Source organism: Ascidia mentula, chromosome 5, assembly GCF_947561715.1.
Source record: "Ascidia mentula chromosome 5, kaAscMent1.1, whole genome shotgun sequence".
NCBI classification, from domain to species: Eukaryota; Metazoa; Chordata; class Ascidiacea; order Phlebobranchia; family Ascidiidae; genus Ascidia; species Ascidia mentula.
The window spans coordinates 9247119-9263933 of record NC_138570.1 but is presented as its reverse complement, the minus strand read 5'-3'; the positions used below and the strand labels follow the sequence as shown (position 1 = coordinate 9263933).

Genomic DNA, 16815 nt, shown 5'->3' with positions numbered 1-16815 from the left:
CATTTTGTATTGAAGCATTGTTTGCTACTACGTTTAAGGCAATAGTGCAACGTTTTTAATTGACAGGACAGATTACGCGAGGTTTTTTTTTGGGAACAAGTCTTTTGCAAGCATGTGATTTCTTCCTCTTTTTCAAATGATAAATATGTTTAAAAGTTCGTCCTTTTTGTTAAGGAATCAAAACAAGGTTTTTATGCCTAATTTACTTCGTGGAGTGTGACAAATTTGAAATAACTACCCTCAAAAACTTGTGCAATAAGAACACGGAAAAAGGAACCGGTTTAAGTATTTATTCAAAAAACAATGTTTTATTCCAATTACGTGTTTAGGAAAGTTTGAAGGTTTTGAATGAAGACATTATAGTTATTAACTCGTGATTTTGACAACGTAAAAACAAACACAACAAAAAGAGATTAAATTTCAGGATATATTTTTAGTTTAGCTCATTACAGGCCAATAAAAAACACGAATGCACAGTGCTCACGAACTTACGTTGTTTTCGCTAAAAAATCCTTAGTTAAAAATCATAGCTTTAGGTGCCGACAGGGTTGGAATGAATTAGTCTGAAAATTTTCCCTAGTTCCTCGTCAGCGGCCATTTCAAATTTGCAAAACATTGCCTTAAACATATCGATGTCACTGATTTTGTTTTGATGATAGAGTAAGTGCCTTTCCGAGCAGACGAGTACGCTTTGTAGACGTTTCGCTACCTTGGAAAGACGTCTCAGAGTGGTCGGCTTGAGTGGATGGCGGTGGGCAATTTGTACATGCAGATATTGTAGAATGTATCGTATCTGTAAAAATACCGTACATAACTACTTCTGCACTACACGATACAGCAATACGAATTGCGTTAGCATCAAAATACAGCTACCATTTTTCTGATCAAATAAAAACTCAGGGTGTCAAAATTGTTTCCATGATTTTTTCGTGTCATTTTTAAACTATAGCTACAACAAGTAAATTACAGTTAATCTAAACTTACAGCGTCGCAGAACAAAATTGCGTCATCCACGTAAGCCAGCAGCTTTTCGTCAAGAACAAAAGGCTTTTCGTCAATGGTGTTTCGTTCCAATACCTTAGTGACAGTTCTTCTGCTAACTTTAAGTCTCTCGCGGCGTTCGTTCACGTGTTCGAAGGCAAAACACGTTTTCGCGGCCAATGTGACAGCGCTGCCAAAACCATTGTTCACATCATCCAGCATAAACACCTACAAAAAAGGTTGTTTGTTTTTTTGTTTGTTTGTTTGGTCATACTACAGTATATTAAAGCCATAAGCAACTGCTGGAGGGGGTAAGGCATTTTTCCCCTGTGGAAAACAGAAAATAACGCATGTATACTGTTTGGAAACATAAAAAAGCAAAGAAAACAATTTCATGTTCTCATAATTTTTTTTTCTGCGGACGCCAATGATCAAAGCAAATGTTGAAGTGTAATATGAAATGGTTTGGTTTTGCAAACCTTTGTTTAGTTAATCAATAGCATAATTGTAACCAATTCCTCATTAATTGGTATTAAGCTGCACTCATTATATGGTATTTTTCAATTCAATTAATTTTGGATGCAAAACACGTCGAAAACGTTACAAAGCGACAAATTGGGTCAAACGATACAAAAAAATAACAGGTCAGCAAATTCAGTTATATTATTATCCACGTTTCATTATATTTACGAGTCCCGAAGTGAGAATGTCAAGCATGCAATATACCTCATAATTGTCCGATCCGTAAGGATTGCATTTGTACTGGCAGACGCTCGGGTCGCGAAGGCACTTCCAGCAGAAGACTCTACCGCAACGGCAAGTCATCATTTTGCAGCCACCGTTCTTCTCCATTGGCAAACGGCAAAATGGACACCGTTGTCCTTTCACTGATGTAATTAGGTCGAGGGATGTGTCTAGAAGACAAAAAATTGTTACAAGTACTAGAAAAAACTCACGGTTTGTCAACAGAAACGTCCGCTGTTTGAATTTTATTGCAGCTATATGGACTGCAGTGTTTATATCGTAAGTTACAAGTATTATTTTAGCCACAACACTTATTCAACAACGTACAAAATAATTTTCGTTCATCAAGGTAAGCAGCAGCGGCTTTACAGGAAGCCGGCCAGTGGGTGGCGTTGTTGCATTCTGGGCACCAACTGGTTCCACACTGGCACCAAAGAGCCATTCCTAAAGACTGCACGTACGGACCCTGTTGCTGTGCGCTTGTTCTTTGTTGGAAAACCTGCCGACAAAATGCATTTGTTACCTCATATGTCTAAGAAAAGCATTTCTTGCAGCTTTAAATGTTCGCTTATTTTATATCACCGTTTTTATGTTTTTTACCCACCGACTCCGACATCAGTTGTGCGACTAGTTTCACAGGTGACTTTCACCTCATTCGTCCGCAGAGTGTAGTGATGTAAAGGATTGACAAAGACATTGGAAAAATCTTTATGAACCTATTTATTCCGTAATAGTACCTTACACGCAAATTCGTTTCGTATATAAGTAGTCAAGAAAAGTTATGGTATCGATCACTGCACTACACGAAAAGTAATAAATCTTTTTGAATTACCCTCACAGTTTGCTGGCATACGGGACAGACATGAATTTCGCGCGACTTCGCAATCCAATCTTCTTTGCGCAAGCGTCGGTGCTTGGCAATGACGTGGCCAGGAAGCAACGTCATCAAACTGACGTCGTCAACGCTTTCGGGACAATTGGTGGCAGGGCAATAAAATGAGTGTGGGACGCCCAATGTTGAGGAATACGCGATGTGCTGAAGCCAGCAGTCTTTGCAGAACCAGTGGTTGCAAGCATTCAAAGCACTTCCGATGCATCCTTGGCAAAACAAGTGAACAATAATAGTTATCCATAAAATAGTGGTTATTAATATGGCCGACATCCAAAGAACAACTAGAGTTTATTAAACGAAAAATGTAAAAACAAACTTTAAACTTTGAAATGTGTAACCGCACATGTCAGCCACTTGTTTCAAACTTACGAGAATAGTCTTTAAGCATCACAAAACAAATCCCACAGAAGTCGGCAGCTTCAACACCAGCAACTGCGGATGACTCGCTTTCAGGGGAAGCAGAATCCGTATCTATTTCGTCGGGCCCAAAGTCGCCAGACGTTTCGCAGCGATATCTCGCTAGTTCCGTCGCTTTGCGCTTGACAGCTCGCAAGTAAGAGGAGCTGGGATTACCACAGCTTCCGGATGGTTGGCTGCATGTTTCTGTCAATGCTGGACGAAGTCTTTCTGCTAGTTTTCTGAGCGTTGAAGTTGCTTTATCAAAAACACCTTCCACATCCTGTATACCGTTGACGATGCTTATGTATCCCATCTGGAGCTCGCGTCTGAGCAACTGATTCCACTCGTCGGAAAAGGTTTTGAATCTTTCCTCTTCGGATATAACGACGGTCTTCACATGAGCAACATACGAATCCGGTCGTCCAAAGCAGTAATTTTCAATGCATGCATTTTGGAAAAATTCCGTTTGAATGGCCAAGAAACATGGCGGCCAAGTTGTGTTGGCATCATCCTCACAGACAGATGGAATTTCCAATGCGTACTTTGCCGGCTGACATTGTCCACTGTGTATTTTGTAACCTGGTGACCCGTAGCTTATAACGGATGACCCTAAATCGCTAAACTTTTGCTCCACCAAGCGGAATAATTCCGCGTCAAGCTTTATCCGCATGGTGCGCTCTTGGTCGCTGTCCAAAATGGAATTAAGAGCGGCTTGCGCTGCCAATATTTGCTCTTCAGTCAAACTATCTGGTTCCGTTTCCACCGCCTTGAAACAAAACGTTGTTTTATTGTAAATTTGCATACATTGTATAACGTTGACTGAAATTCAAAAGCTCCGAATATTTTTATGGTAATAATAATTTCTTTGCATTATAATATAAAATAAGAACAAAACCTCCAAGTTGAAACTTACTTTATTCTCAAGAGGAGAAACAACGATGCGACATTTATCTTTCTTCTCCTCCCCCATTGTCCTCCTTCCGTTCCCAACTTTACGACAAGACTTTTGCTTCTTCTCCTTTTTCTTCGTTGGTTCTTTCATCCAACTCCCGATCTGGAATCGATCGCACCTCTCCCTACAACCTGAATTCGCGCGAGTTGTGACCTCCGGAAGTTCCGCATCTTCATCCATCCAGTTGATGTCGTTCAGCTTGGTGGTTCCTTGGTTCTTGTGCTTCGACTTCCGTTCACTTTTGTGTGTTTCACGTAAATATTTCCTGTCGTGCTTCGGCTGGTGGTAGTTGGGATATTGCGAACTACAGCGGGGTGTGCAAATTTCGTACGTAACTTGCGGCATTGCCGGCGTTTCGGGATTTGCGTTCTCGTCGTTTTCAGGTCTGTAACATGCACTCGAGGTTACAAAACTATGAATACGTTTTATTGATCAGAACGCAATCACCTTTTTAAAGCGGTTACTAATATTATCTTGCACAGTTTATGTATGTATATGTACCGCACACTTTAAATGGGTACTTTAAAATGTACTAGAAGACCTACGAAAGGCGCTTCACCAACGCCATATGATCTCCACTATAGTCTTTAAACGATACTTGGCCATATAATTACAATAACTTAGGGTATTTGCTTAGCGGCCAAGTATAAACGGCGCAAATAAACGCAACATTTTTGCGTATTTTATTTTCTACCTTTTTTGTGACAATCCTAGTAAGTCCGTCGAGTACGAGTAGAGTGAACGCTTATTTTTCTTCTTCTTTTTTTTCTTTTTTTGGGGACATTCGTTTTTCGCGTTCGGGTTCAGGGTGCTGGACGTGAGGTTTGTAACATCCGCTTTGTTTCGTAACTCCTCCAAACCGGAGAAATTGGCGATGGATCGCTCTATTACCACCACGTCAACATCTCTGTCCTGGAAAATATGGTCAACAGTAATGCCCTGGTTATTGAAACACTTTCTCACCGCAAGTAATAAAAGGAAAAACTACTTGCATGACCACACTAGCAAATACAAAACTGTCGTAGTTTTATTCCTATGCAAAAAATGTGTGAATATGCATATTTATCGATGTTTATCATATACCAGTAACCAATATGACGATTGCGCCTTGTAATAAAGTCATCAAAACTCGAAATTGACTTATTTTCTAGCATTAGTTCCGCAGAGTATTTACTGACCTCTGCTCTGATCTCGTTGACTCTCCTCTGTAGCAACTCAGACATGTTCCATCTGTTTCTTTTGTTAAGAGAGTACTTGATTCCCGGACCTCTTAAACGACGATCAGCAATAACACTACGACTCCATCTTCCACGTTCGTTATCACTGGTTGCCGATACGCAGGCAGATGGTTCCAGGCCTGGTGATTCAGAATTATGTTGCTCAAGTTTCTTTCGATTTGTACGTACTGCAACAGCTATTATTTAGGGTAGAGATGCCAATGATTAAACATGGCAGCACGCACAAAAAGAACAAACAATCTGGAGGTCACAGAACACACGGGGTATACACACCTCCATCGGGCAGATAACGTTCGCAGTGTTCATTTAGTTTTTGCCTGTCCCACTCATTTGTTGTAGAGTAGTGCTTCAGCACGACAGCTTCGCCATTCTTCTTGGCTCGCCTGCAGTATCTGCAAGAAAGTGTATAATTGCAATAATAAGCAATGTGGAGCCAATAATATGAATTGTGTAAGCTGCAGATTGCTTGGCCATATTGTTTCCACCTTGTTTTCTCCGTTTTGGTTACACCTAGTTTGGTGCCCAACGGATGACGGTGATTGTATAGTCACCACAAAGTAGAAGTCTTTGCTTGGCCGTTTGGTCAGCAAAGTCGTCTGAAAGTCACAGTCACACCAGCTGCACTGATGAGACATTTTAAGTCGAAACAGTGGCCATCTGTCTGCAGCTTACACAATCGCATTAATGTTTGGCTGGCGCAAGTACGATGAGCAAACCTAGACGTAGTTTCGCTATTGGCCAGTTTGATGACTTACGTGTACCCATTTAACAGCTTACAAATAGCACCAAGCCACAAAAAAAGATAAAAGAAGTCCCACGCTTAAACTAAATTACCAATTGCAATTGTGTTTTGACACGTATTGTCTTACAAAAACATCAAATTAAGTAATAATTACAGTTCAATGCAGAACAGGCAAATGTCTTGCCACCAAAATAAAGCATTCCGCGCACTACTAAGTTATTGCATGTTTCATTACCATAGGCGGTAAAAATATTAGTATGAAACCAATACAACGTTTGGCATGATTCACAACCGCTTCGCCAACTCTAAGCACGGGTTCGCATAAAACCCTGAATCTCTGATTACAGGAGTCATATTTTATGACACAATATGCGATAATTACACGTCAGTTTCGGGTTCTCTTCTCAAGGTGGCACCGCATCGTCCAGCCTTTCCAAATTTTGACTTTCTGGCGTTTATTCTGCTCGGTTTGTCCTGAAAATAAGCTTCTTCCACCCCTTCCATGTTGTGTGATTGTGCTCAACAACCTTCGCGTTACTTCAAAACTCAATGTATACCGACAGGTTTGTCCTTCACTGTTCAAATGTTGCCACCTCTGTCTGTCAGGCTTGTATTTATGTGAACACTGAGAAGAATGGGCATTACGTCATTTAATTGTGATAGCTGCGCAGCGAACGGGACGGGGTGAAATCTTCAAAAAAGTATTACAGCTTGCTGGTGCAAACTGAAGGCCTTTACTTCAAAAATGTATTGTCTGTGAATCAACACCGAATTGCAATTTTGAATTTCCATAAAATTCTACCGACGTAATCGCTCAAATTCTAGCTACTCCTCGCCAAGAGCAGTCGCGTGTTTCTTAATTATGCGCCGTCAATACACGCTGTGCGGCGAACGTTTATGTTATTGCGCCACGGCTGGAAAGGTTTCTTGTTGTTGTGCAATACCGCCATAGGCCAGCGCGCATTACCTAACCTGAACGAATATAGGCCCACATTTTTAGGGTATAATCAATTCAAATCAAATGAAAACATTCATATTTTGGACAAAAAAAAAACTACGCGGATCAAAAAAAAGCATGAAATGAGCTGGCACCGACAAAACCACAAAGGTTATTGAGAAAAGGCGCCTGACTCAATAACCTCCATGGTTTTATCGATACCCATGGGTAACCAACGGTTTTGTAATGGAAAATGTGCCGTGTAGATGCGTGTTCTATTTTCAGAAAAATTTTCCGACTTTTCCGACTTGTGCAACATTTTCTGATGATAAAAAAAAAAAAAAAAATTGTTACATGCAATGCACACATATACATTGCATTCACTTTCCAGTTAACAACAACATGTATAACAGACGAGTCACAGCTCCTAGGACAATTTTAGACACCTAACGTATCCCCTTCAATTTCTTTAATACTCAAATTAAAAGGTTTTCATTGTAGGTAAAAATGTTAATTTTTATCGTAAACAAAAACTAAACACAACATATAATACATACTTTAAACCGAAACAATTTTGTACAATTGCATTGAGATCATAGGATTGTTAAGGCCAACACGTGAGTTTATTCGTGCGAGAAGTTTATTGTTTACAAATTTTTAAGTCATGTTTTGGGGTTAAGCATTCAGCATTATTTGTGCGAGCCAGCATTCCTAAAGCAAAATAATGTATTCAGCATTATGCAAACGTTGCGCATGTAAAAAGTATTTCCAAGACATAAAGCGATTGGTCGGGTCAAGTCCCAACCTTAAAGGTAAGACCCAGCAGCCAGAGCCAGTGGCGTTTTGAAAGGTACACATTTTAACGTGGATATGATTTCGACATTTTTCAGATGATTGTTCTGTGTTTGATCCCAGAGATTTACTCATGGATTCATCCAAAAACTACAGGCACATTATGTTATCCCTCTTAAAACAAGCACATATGAGTGTGCTTCTTCATGTTGGCCCGTTCAGTGGCATATCCTCACAAAAGCTGCATGATTTTGTTCATGAATTTTGCTCCAAAAGGGGTAATGTGATTTCACTTACAAGGCTGCCTGGGAACATTGAAGCTGCTGTAAGAAAATTTTATCAACTAAAAGACAAACTGTAAAATATGTCATAATTGTGACCTTTTGAAACAGGTTGCAAACTTTGTTGTTGAATTTGAGGACAGCAAAGGAGTGGAAAATCTTTCTGTCATGTCTGATAATGGTTTTCTTTTGAGGATTGCCAAACTGACCCCTCAAATGGAGGCTATCTCTATAGATGCTGTGCAACCAGAAAAAAGCAAGTTACTCTCAGCCTTCAAAGAAAGGATCCAAAATGCAGAAAATGTACTAAGTTTGACTTTTTTTCTAACATAGCAGATTTTGTAATCTTAAACTTTTGCTAAGTTCAGGCTCTTTTTTAAAGCCCACAGTAAAACTGTTTTTTCTACCTTGATCATCATGCATCCTACTATTTGTGTGTATTTTACATGGATATTATTATGCAGTGTTTTAAATGTGATAGATGTCGGAACAAATGAAAGTTTTCTTTGAGGAATGTAGGACTACATCAGCAAATTTGAGAGGAAAGCTGCTGTTTGGTTCTGTGCTGGGTGACTTTTTCAACTGGCACATGAATACCAGCTTTATTGCAGGTGTTTGTTGGTCTGTGGTTAAGTTCCTCTGGGCCTAATAATATAAAAAAAAAATTGCCTTGTAAAAACATAGCAAAGAATATTTGGCATAAAGATATTGGTTTGAGCTTAAACAGCTGTAAAAGGTAATTTAGTCATGCATGCTTTTTTTTGCAGTAATACCAATTAATTAGTAAACTTATCTGTCGCTTTGGGCTACAAGACTCAACTCAAAATTTTCATAGAATGTGGAACAGTGTGATTAAATACGATTTTTTTGGGAGTTTTTACACGAATGATTTTATTTTCCTGTTTATCATCTAGTGCCGTTTGGAACCACAGTAAGTGGATTTGCATTTAACAAATCTGACCTGGATATTTCTTTGACTACTTTGGATACCGGCAAAAGTAAAGATGTTAATTTTGTCTCGGCCACACAGTTAACTACACCAGCATTGAAGCGCTTTAAGAATTTTGAGAGGGCTGGTGCCACTTCTCTGTTTACCAGAGCTGGTAAGAATCTTAAACAAGAGGTATATTTTACTTTCAGCCAGAATTGAGGTTACCCGTAACATTTAAACTAACAACCAATGACATTTTGGACTACTGTTCTACCAGCTAAAATACTGCAACGTAGCTGGGATAGAGTGGTCCAATGGACCCAAAGTTGATATTAAATAGATTAAACTTTGATATTTAGTTAGCTATGAATTAAAATGAGATTTTACTGTATTTTCACTTTACAATGTATTGAAAGTGAAACATAGGCCTTAACAACCCGAACAAACAGTTCATGGAGGTCATTTAGCCTCAATGACAACACTAAAAAACATGTCGCCTAAGAAAAAACACAAACAGTTTTTTAATTGGCAAATAATGTTATTAAGATGTATTTTTTGATAAATATAGCACCACTGTAAATAAAAGAAAAATGTGAAGTTAGGAGCAGCTAATTATGGTGTTTTATCCAAGGAAAGGAAATTGACCAATACATTAAAGATCTGTCTCATGTGGAAGTTGTGAACAGTGCTATTGTTCCGATTATGATCCTTGATTATGAACCATGGAAATTGGAAATAGATGTTGCAGTGGAAAACAGGTAGGCAATAGTTCCGTAAAGGCTGTACAAGTGAAATATTATGTCTATTGGTTATAGTTACTGTTGCCTATCAGCCTAGACAGGGGAAGTCCACGGAACCAAAATTTACTGTTTTTTTTTAATGCTAGTAGTATTGCAATTCTTCAAGGTTTTTTTTACCTTTTTTGAATCGTGCATTTTACATAAATTTTTGTGTCAAACAAACACCAGATGTATCGTGTTCCTTACGGTTATCAAAACATGCATCCACTCCTGGAACAAAGGAAAACCAAAACACAACTCAACTGCTATTTTTAGCTTGGCCAAAGCATATGTTATAATAGGGAGATCCCCATAGACCTGCAAAAACATTGGATGTCTTGAATAAAGAGCCGTTATGTTTTTGTTTTTTTTTAATAGGGTTGGTCTGAAACTTTCGTGGACAATCAACGCTTATGCCAGAATGGAAGATCGGGTTGGTCCATTTCTATTCCTTGTGCGTGCATGGGCTAAGCAGCGAAACCTTGCGAAACACCATCAAGGAGAAATATTTACTCCTTTCATGATCACGTGTCTTGGCCTGTTTTATCTCATGCGTGTCAACCCCCCTGTAATCCCTCCCATGAGCGATTTGCTGAATAGGAGAGCATGTAAGTCAACAAATAGAGGCACTTTGTGCAACATTGAATTTTGCCATTCTGAGATCGTTAAAATGCTACTGGTGTTTTTCATTTTCTCCTGTTTTGCAACAATGACATTTTGTGAGAAGCTTAGCAAAAATCCCTTTTCCATCCAAATATTTTGTAATCACCTGGGACTTTACACAAGTTCGTCATTGTTTTTTTCTGGTCATTTTGATAACTCATCAACGTTAAGTTTTGATTCAAATTAATCCACGTAAATTTTAAACTTTGCTTTATGTTTCTGTGATTTATGCACAGCAAACTCCGACTTAACATTTGGTGGAATACGATATCAAATCATAACTGACTTGAAGTCGATAGCAGAGAGAGGCAACACAAGCACACTGGAGGATCTCTTCATGGGATTCCTTCAATATTATTCAACATTCGATTTTACCAGCTCTATCAATTTGACAAGAGTGAGCCTAGTTCTGATGCGATTTTCTCTGTTTAAACTTGTTGATTGATGAAGATGCTCGGTTTCTAAAACTGTGATATTTTAAAGCAGTGATCCTATTTTGTTTATTTAGTATGTTAAGCTGCGCAGCTTTACTTATGACATTGTGGCAATTGGCCTTATATTAGTATTTTATTTACTCGCTTTCAGGGTCAAGTTGGACCTGTTTGGGGCAGCAGAGTCCTCATAACCTCTCCATTTAGTGAGAACTTGAATATTGCCAAGCATGTGTCACAAAAATGTGCACTCTCCCTGAAAAAAGAATGCAACATGGCCCTGAGGTAACCTATATGATTGAACTTTCATTATGCTTTGCACATGTAAGTTACAATTCCATGAAAATAATAATAACACCTGAAAAGCAGTTTTTGACACAATTGGCTCAAACACCTACTGGTAAATCAACAAAAACATTTAAAAGCTCTTCATATCATAAGAATTTGTCATAAAAGATTGCAAGAATTAGACTGAGCATATCTGTCTTTTTCGTACCAGTATGTTAAGGGAACTCATATAAACGATCGAAGTCAGTTTGATGTTTTCAATAAAATAAAACACTGACGCTGATCGTTTGTTGCTTCACCCTGGTATTTTTTTCAGGATTCTCGAATCAAGGGTAAGACGCGGAAGGCGCAACAGAGAGTGGGGACTTCCTGCTATTTACACGATAACCGAGGATTTGTGGTGAAATTGAATTAACCCTCCGTGGTCGCACAGTTGCAGACACACCCACATTCCAAGCAACATCGGTTAAGTGCCAGGAATGTACCAAGAAGAAAACCTGGTCGGTGTTCCTGGTCAGGATATCCTGGGTTCGAATCCCGGGGTGGCAAAAAAACCTCCTGTTACGTGGAAAGTACATAGCAGTTGTTTGCAGTGACTGCTTATAACGTAAAAGCCATTTAAAGTCACCGCAAGTTCTGTATGCTTTACTGAGGTGGCAATCAGCTTACTTGAAGCCCCATACTTCAATAGTTTGTTTCAATGCGTTGGTTTAAGATCGGATTCCCCAGCAATCATGTGTTACTTTATACTTCGATGGTAGTTGCAAATCTGTGTGCTTCACTTACGCGCAGGTACGTTGGTCGTGTTGGTTGGATAAACACAATGCGTTGATGTCAATCGAAGAAAGTTTGCAGCAAAATACAACAAACCTTTTACAATTGTGTATAAGCTGCAGGCAGATGGCCACTGTTTAATAATTCGTTACGCTACAGTATTTTTCACTGGCGATGTTTAGTTCTATAGATCTTGTTTTTTGCAACATGTTTACAAATTCTGTTATTGTTGGTTTCCTCTTACCGTATTTGCATCGATAAATCACAAATCTGGCACAAAGAAGAGCGCAATTTAAAAAGCATTCAAAAATATTGTTATTTTCATGTCTACCAAACAGTAAATGCGCACGAGAAAAATACAAGGGTACACGGAGTTTAGCGCTTAGCCAACTGCATACATTTTCCCAGTAATGTGCTGCGATAGGGCAATTTACAAACAAATGTAAAACCGTTTCCTCGGCATTTTCGCAAAAGACACATGAACCTGTTTCTATAAACTTCAGATCTTTTAACTTTTTATTGGTCACAATGGCCCTGAGATTTAGCTTAATTTGAAAACTTATTAATTTAGTTTCCACTGTAGCTTGCGGTATATTTTTATATATTTGCCTCCAAGGTACTCTGTCATTGACTAAGGATTCCCATACAGCTTGTGCTTTGGAACCCACTACATGTAGATGTGAATAGTAAACATCGTTTTTGTCTTACGCCGCTTTGTGGCACGTTTACACGCGACCACTGTTCTCACACGGCTGAATTAATTCAATACGACTGAGGGGATTTCCCGTGGTGAACACGTAATCGAGTAGCGTTGCGATGCTAATTTTGTCGGGCTTGTATTTCATAATTGTTGGAACAAATTTAAATTGTTGCTGTTATAGCTACATATATTACTCGACAAAGAAGGGAAAACAAACGAAAAATGCGTCAATTTGGCATTCATCCTTGCTACAAACAAGAAAAAATGGTAGGAAGTGTTGGCATGAGGTTAATTGTTATGTTGCTGTTGTTTAATTCCATCTAAAACAGGTGAATACCACGATTTTATGTGAATCTTGCTGCAGTCGTGGATTTAATTAATTGTAGTGCAAAATTGCTTCTGAGATAACCAAACTAAATACAAATTTAAGAGAACCGATATCGGCTGGAGAACGATTGACTTTTACTTGGGGTAAACAGGCATGCATATGTATGTAAAAGCTGCAAACGACCTAAAAAAATAGTCAAGGACTGATTACTTCCACAGGCGCGTGAGATTCAACTCAGTACCTCGAGTCATTAAACAACCGGCATTATAATTTATCCCGCTCTTATAGGTGTTTAACACCTTGCATCAAATCTTGGAGAGTTGAACTGGATTGCTTTGCCACTGTATACAGCGAGTTGATCCACTGCTGCTTCGACCCAATTTTCGCCTCGATTGCAAGAATTTTCGGCAAAATCAGGTTTCACCATCGGTACAAAGTTTTTTAGGTAATAAGGTCGCTTTTTCGATCTTGGCTTAGCGGTCAATGCAGCCCGTTATCATTACAAATTATTATGCGGAATGCTTCGCTAATGTTTTGCCCCTTTACATTTAAATCGCAAAAATCGCTTCTGACTAATACATGACTTGTTTATGTGTTATGTATTTTACTGCATACTGTCCTTGTCATTGTGAAAAAAGTGTCAGGTAGTATTAAATAGTTTTCATTTTATAAAAAAGCAGTAAGCTGTTGTTGTTCAATGCACTCACTTTCATGCCGATTTGGTAAACACGTTACGCAGATGTCATTTGATAGTTTACCCTTTAAAGATTTTTTTGCATTTGCGCCGCAAGGAGGCGCTGATGCTGTACTTTCAAATCAATTTTTTTAGTTCGAATGCAAACTTTGCGCAAAACCTCTGCAATTGACATTTCGTTCTGGTCATTTAGCTCGATTTCAAGAAAAATTCGGGCAAAAGTTTCTTAAACTGTGATATAGAATTCAAGTATAAATTATTGATTGCATTCAAAAATTAAGCATGAGTACGCTTTTGTCACAAACGAATACAATTTAGGACGCAAGTAGGTCGGTTTTACGCGTGACAAGTCAAACTTTAATGTTCTGTGCCCGATTGAAGTTTGCTAATTCGTAGTAATTTAATTACAAATTTGATACCACCAGGGTAGCAAAAATTCTATAGGGTCTATACAAAATATGTGGATGCCATTATGAATTCACTTCATACGAAATAAAAGTTGCACTAACTTCGTCATGTTGGTAACTCAAAAAAATCTGTTCTTATCGAATATTATAACGTTTAGTTTTACTTTTACTTATTTCGTCATCTTTTTACGGGCCTAAAATAAAATAAAATAAAATAATATGCCGTCCTCTGGTACACCACGTGGTTTCGGGCCAGGAAACAGAGCCCTATTTGTGTGTCGACAAAAAAGGGGTTCTGCTGGTCATGAAACATTGTTGCATGAACTTCGCTATACAGGAGACTCAACACGCTGTAGCGAGGACTTTAAACATGTATTTTTACTTGTAATTATGATTTGGTGACAAACAAGGCTGCAAGCAAATGTAATAAATAATTAATGTCACAAGATTTCGTACAATTTCTCACCAAACTTTTACCTTTGAAGGCGATATGATAGCGATACAAAAACAACAAGCATTTTAAAAATTAATTTACCATCGACTTGTGAGGCTATACATCACAATAGAATAGGCGATAAACGCCTTCACAAAGGCCCTTGTTTTGAAAGGGGCGGGGTATAAACGTTTAAAGTGCATTGACAGAGTCGTGGTCATGGCAACCAGCGCGCGGTTAAACAAACGCACAACAAAACTGTCAGCGTCCACTCTCATTCCCACACTTCAGCTCAGGAACTTTCGGGTAGAACAGAGTTTTCTTTTTTGCTTTACGACTTCTCGACTATACTGCACAACTTCATCATGAGTGTAAGCGAATTGAAAAGCCAGCATGGTTTCGACTTGGAAAACAGGGATCCCACGGAATTGAACGAACATGTTAGAGTAAGTACATGTCCTGGGTTCCCACAGAATACTGGAGAAATTTTGTTTTTCACGCAATTCCTGATATAAATTTCATCCCGTTTTCGGTATACGATGGAGTTTTGATGACCACGGAACAACAGTATATTATATGTCAAAATTTGCATTAGATGAAAGCAAATATTCCATGCGCTCTGAATTTCAAATCACCGGTTTTTACGTAAAAATTTTGAAATGTGTATTAGCAACCACGTATTTTTCTCAGGTGTTGTTCGAAGATGCGTTCGCTGAACCAGATGGAACCCACAGCGCCAACGGAGTTTGGCGTTGCAGCTACAGGACCTTCAACTGCACGAAGAATTGTTGTTACATCTTTCTTTCCGCTCTCTGCGGAGGGCCGTGTGCACTCATGTGGGGTCTGTTGTTTGCCTGCCAAAGTTGCTACCATATATGGTAAGTTCTACTGCTTAAATATATCAACATCACCATGTTCCCTTATGAGCCGTGGCCTTTATTTGACTATGGCAAAGTGTTTTACTCACGCTGCTCATTAGTACAAACATCTTTTTAATGTTGATCCTTAAAAGGCATTGTTACTTTGCTGTTTTAAAGATTTACAAATAAAAACTGTTGGTCAATTTTATAAGCGAGATTCGTAGCTAGTTATACGTAACACACTCTACTTATATAGGTGTATAGCGCCTTGCCTCAAATCCTGGAGAATCGACCTGGGTTGCTGTGCTAATATCTACAGCGAGTTGGTCCACTGTTGCTGTGATCCAATACACGATTCCTTCGCGAGGATTTTCGGCGACATAAAGTTTAACCATCGATATGAAGTTGTGTAGCCAAGGCCCTTGTTCTCGGCCTCTAGCGGTAGAATACTAAGTAGATCTGTGTTATTGCCGCGAATTTTCTTTGTACATAAACAATTACTATGTGAAATAAATTTTTGTGCCACATATTTTTTGTTCTTTTGTGCTTTATTGTTGGCTGTTTTACAAAGCGATTTGCTAAAGTTATTTTGTTTGAAATGCAAATTAGGACCTTTGTGTCGAACTAATGCATTTCTTAAATTACTTTTCTTCCAATATATTTTCTATGTATCGTTGCGTCCACGCAGACTTGAATATGCTTCACAGAATACATGCCTTAGAACAAATTACAGTGTTGCAGGCCCGTGTAAAACAAGGTTATACAGGATTTTTGATGAAACTTTATTATGAGAGAAAAATAATTTTGTTGTTTACTACAGCAAATGCAACTGAAGTGTATAAAATAGCCCATTGAAACAAACCGCATATTGGTATATCTCGAAGGTATATGATATCCTTAAATAAATCAAAAATAGACTATAAGCAATTTCCATGAAAATTCTTGAGGGCAAGATCTGGGCGTTGACTTCCATAAATGACTTCATTTCTTAGTTTACCGAAGGCAAAGAAAACGTACGGTCATATCTTTCATCGTTGCAAAACGGCACACCCTTTGTGTCGTGACAATGGTAAATTTTAACGCCCGGTTTTGCCAGGCGACAAATCAAACAAAAACAATCACCACGGTCCTGGTCGGTTGACACATCACAAACACTTCCACAGTCAAGAAATTATCAAGCAATAGGGGTCAGCGGATGTTACGCTGTACGAGATCATACAAATTTCATTTTAATTACCAAACATGTCGACAAGTGCATTTTTATGAGCAAAACGCGCGTTTTCCTCTGAAGGCCTTTTTTTGGGAGTATTGAATCCACCAGGTTGAACCTGTTTGAAAGTAACCTACTTAGTGAAATCGTTTTGAAACAACAAAAGAACTTTAAATTAATGGAAAATCAAACGCCATGTTTTGTGGAAAATTTGTTTATATTCGAATCTTCGACGCCTGCTACGTTTACATCATCAAGCACTGAGTAAACGTGGCTTGAAGTAGAAACACCACCATTTAGACTTCATTGGACGACACGAAATCCAGAAGCTCTCCAATGCCCAACGACAATCTTTCAAG

General features: G+C 38.7%; 3 protein-coding genes across 3 annotated transcripts; 2 read left to right on the top strand and 1 right to left on the bottom strand.

The window, feature by feature from the left end:
• Positions 1 to 281: 281 nt before the first annotated feature.
• On the bottom strand, positions 282 to 6532 carry LOC145902483 (uncharacterized). Its single transcript, XM_082990473.1, has 11 exons — positions 6331 to 6532; positions 5480 to 5598; positions 5147 to 5325; positions 4663 to 4880; positions 3930 to 4353; positions 2987 to 3782; positions 2558 to 2823; positions 2053 to 2224; positions 1708 to 1895; positions 985 to 1209; positions 282 to 793 (listed from the first exon to the last, which is right to left on the bottom strand). Exons 1-11 carry the CDS (start codon positions 6450 to 6452, stop codon positions 533 to 535), a joined length of 2970 nt encoding a protein of 989 aa, XP_082846599.1. The 5' UTR covers positions 6453 to 6532; the 3' UTR covers positions 282 to 532.
• A 960-nt stretch (positions 6533 to 7492) lies between these two features.
• On the top strand, positions 7493 to 12167 carry LOC145903321 (poly(A) RNA polymerase, mitochondrial-like). Its single transcript, XM_082991395.1, has 10 exons — positions 7493 to 7697; positions 7776 to 8002; positions 8070 to 8261; positions 8440 to 8569; positions 8873 to 9061; positions 9521 to 9647; positions 10047 to 10276; positions 10568 to 10728; positions 10917 to 11047; positions 11367 to 12167. Exons 1-10 carry the CDS (start codon positions 7610 to 7612, stop codon positions 11452 to 11454), a joined length of 1563 nt encoding a protein of 520 aa, XP_082847521.1. The 5' UTR covers positions 7493 to 7609; the 3' UTR covers positions 11455 to 12167.
• Positions 12168 to 14681: 2514 nt separating this feature from the next.
• LOC145903297 (caveolin-1-like) lies at positions 14682 to 15968 on the top strand. Its single transcript, XM_082991374.1, has 3 exons — positions 14682 to 14832; positions 15077 to 15264; positions 15503 to 15968. Exons 1-3 carry the CDS (start codon positions 14752 to 14754, stop codon positions 15657 to 15659), a joined length of 426 nt encoding a protein of 141 aa, XP_082847500.1. The 5' UTR covers positions 14682 to 14751; the 3' UTR covers positions 15660 to 15968.
• Positions 15969 to 16815: the final 847 nt, after the last annotated feature.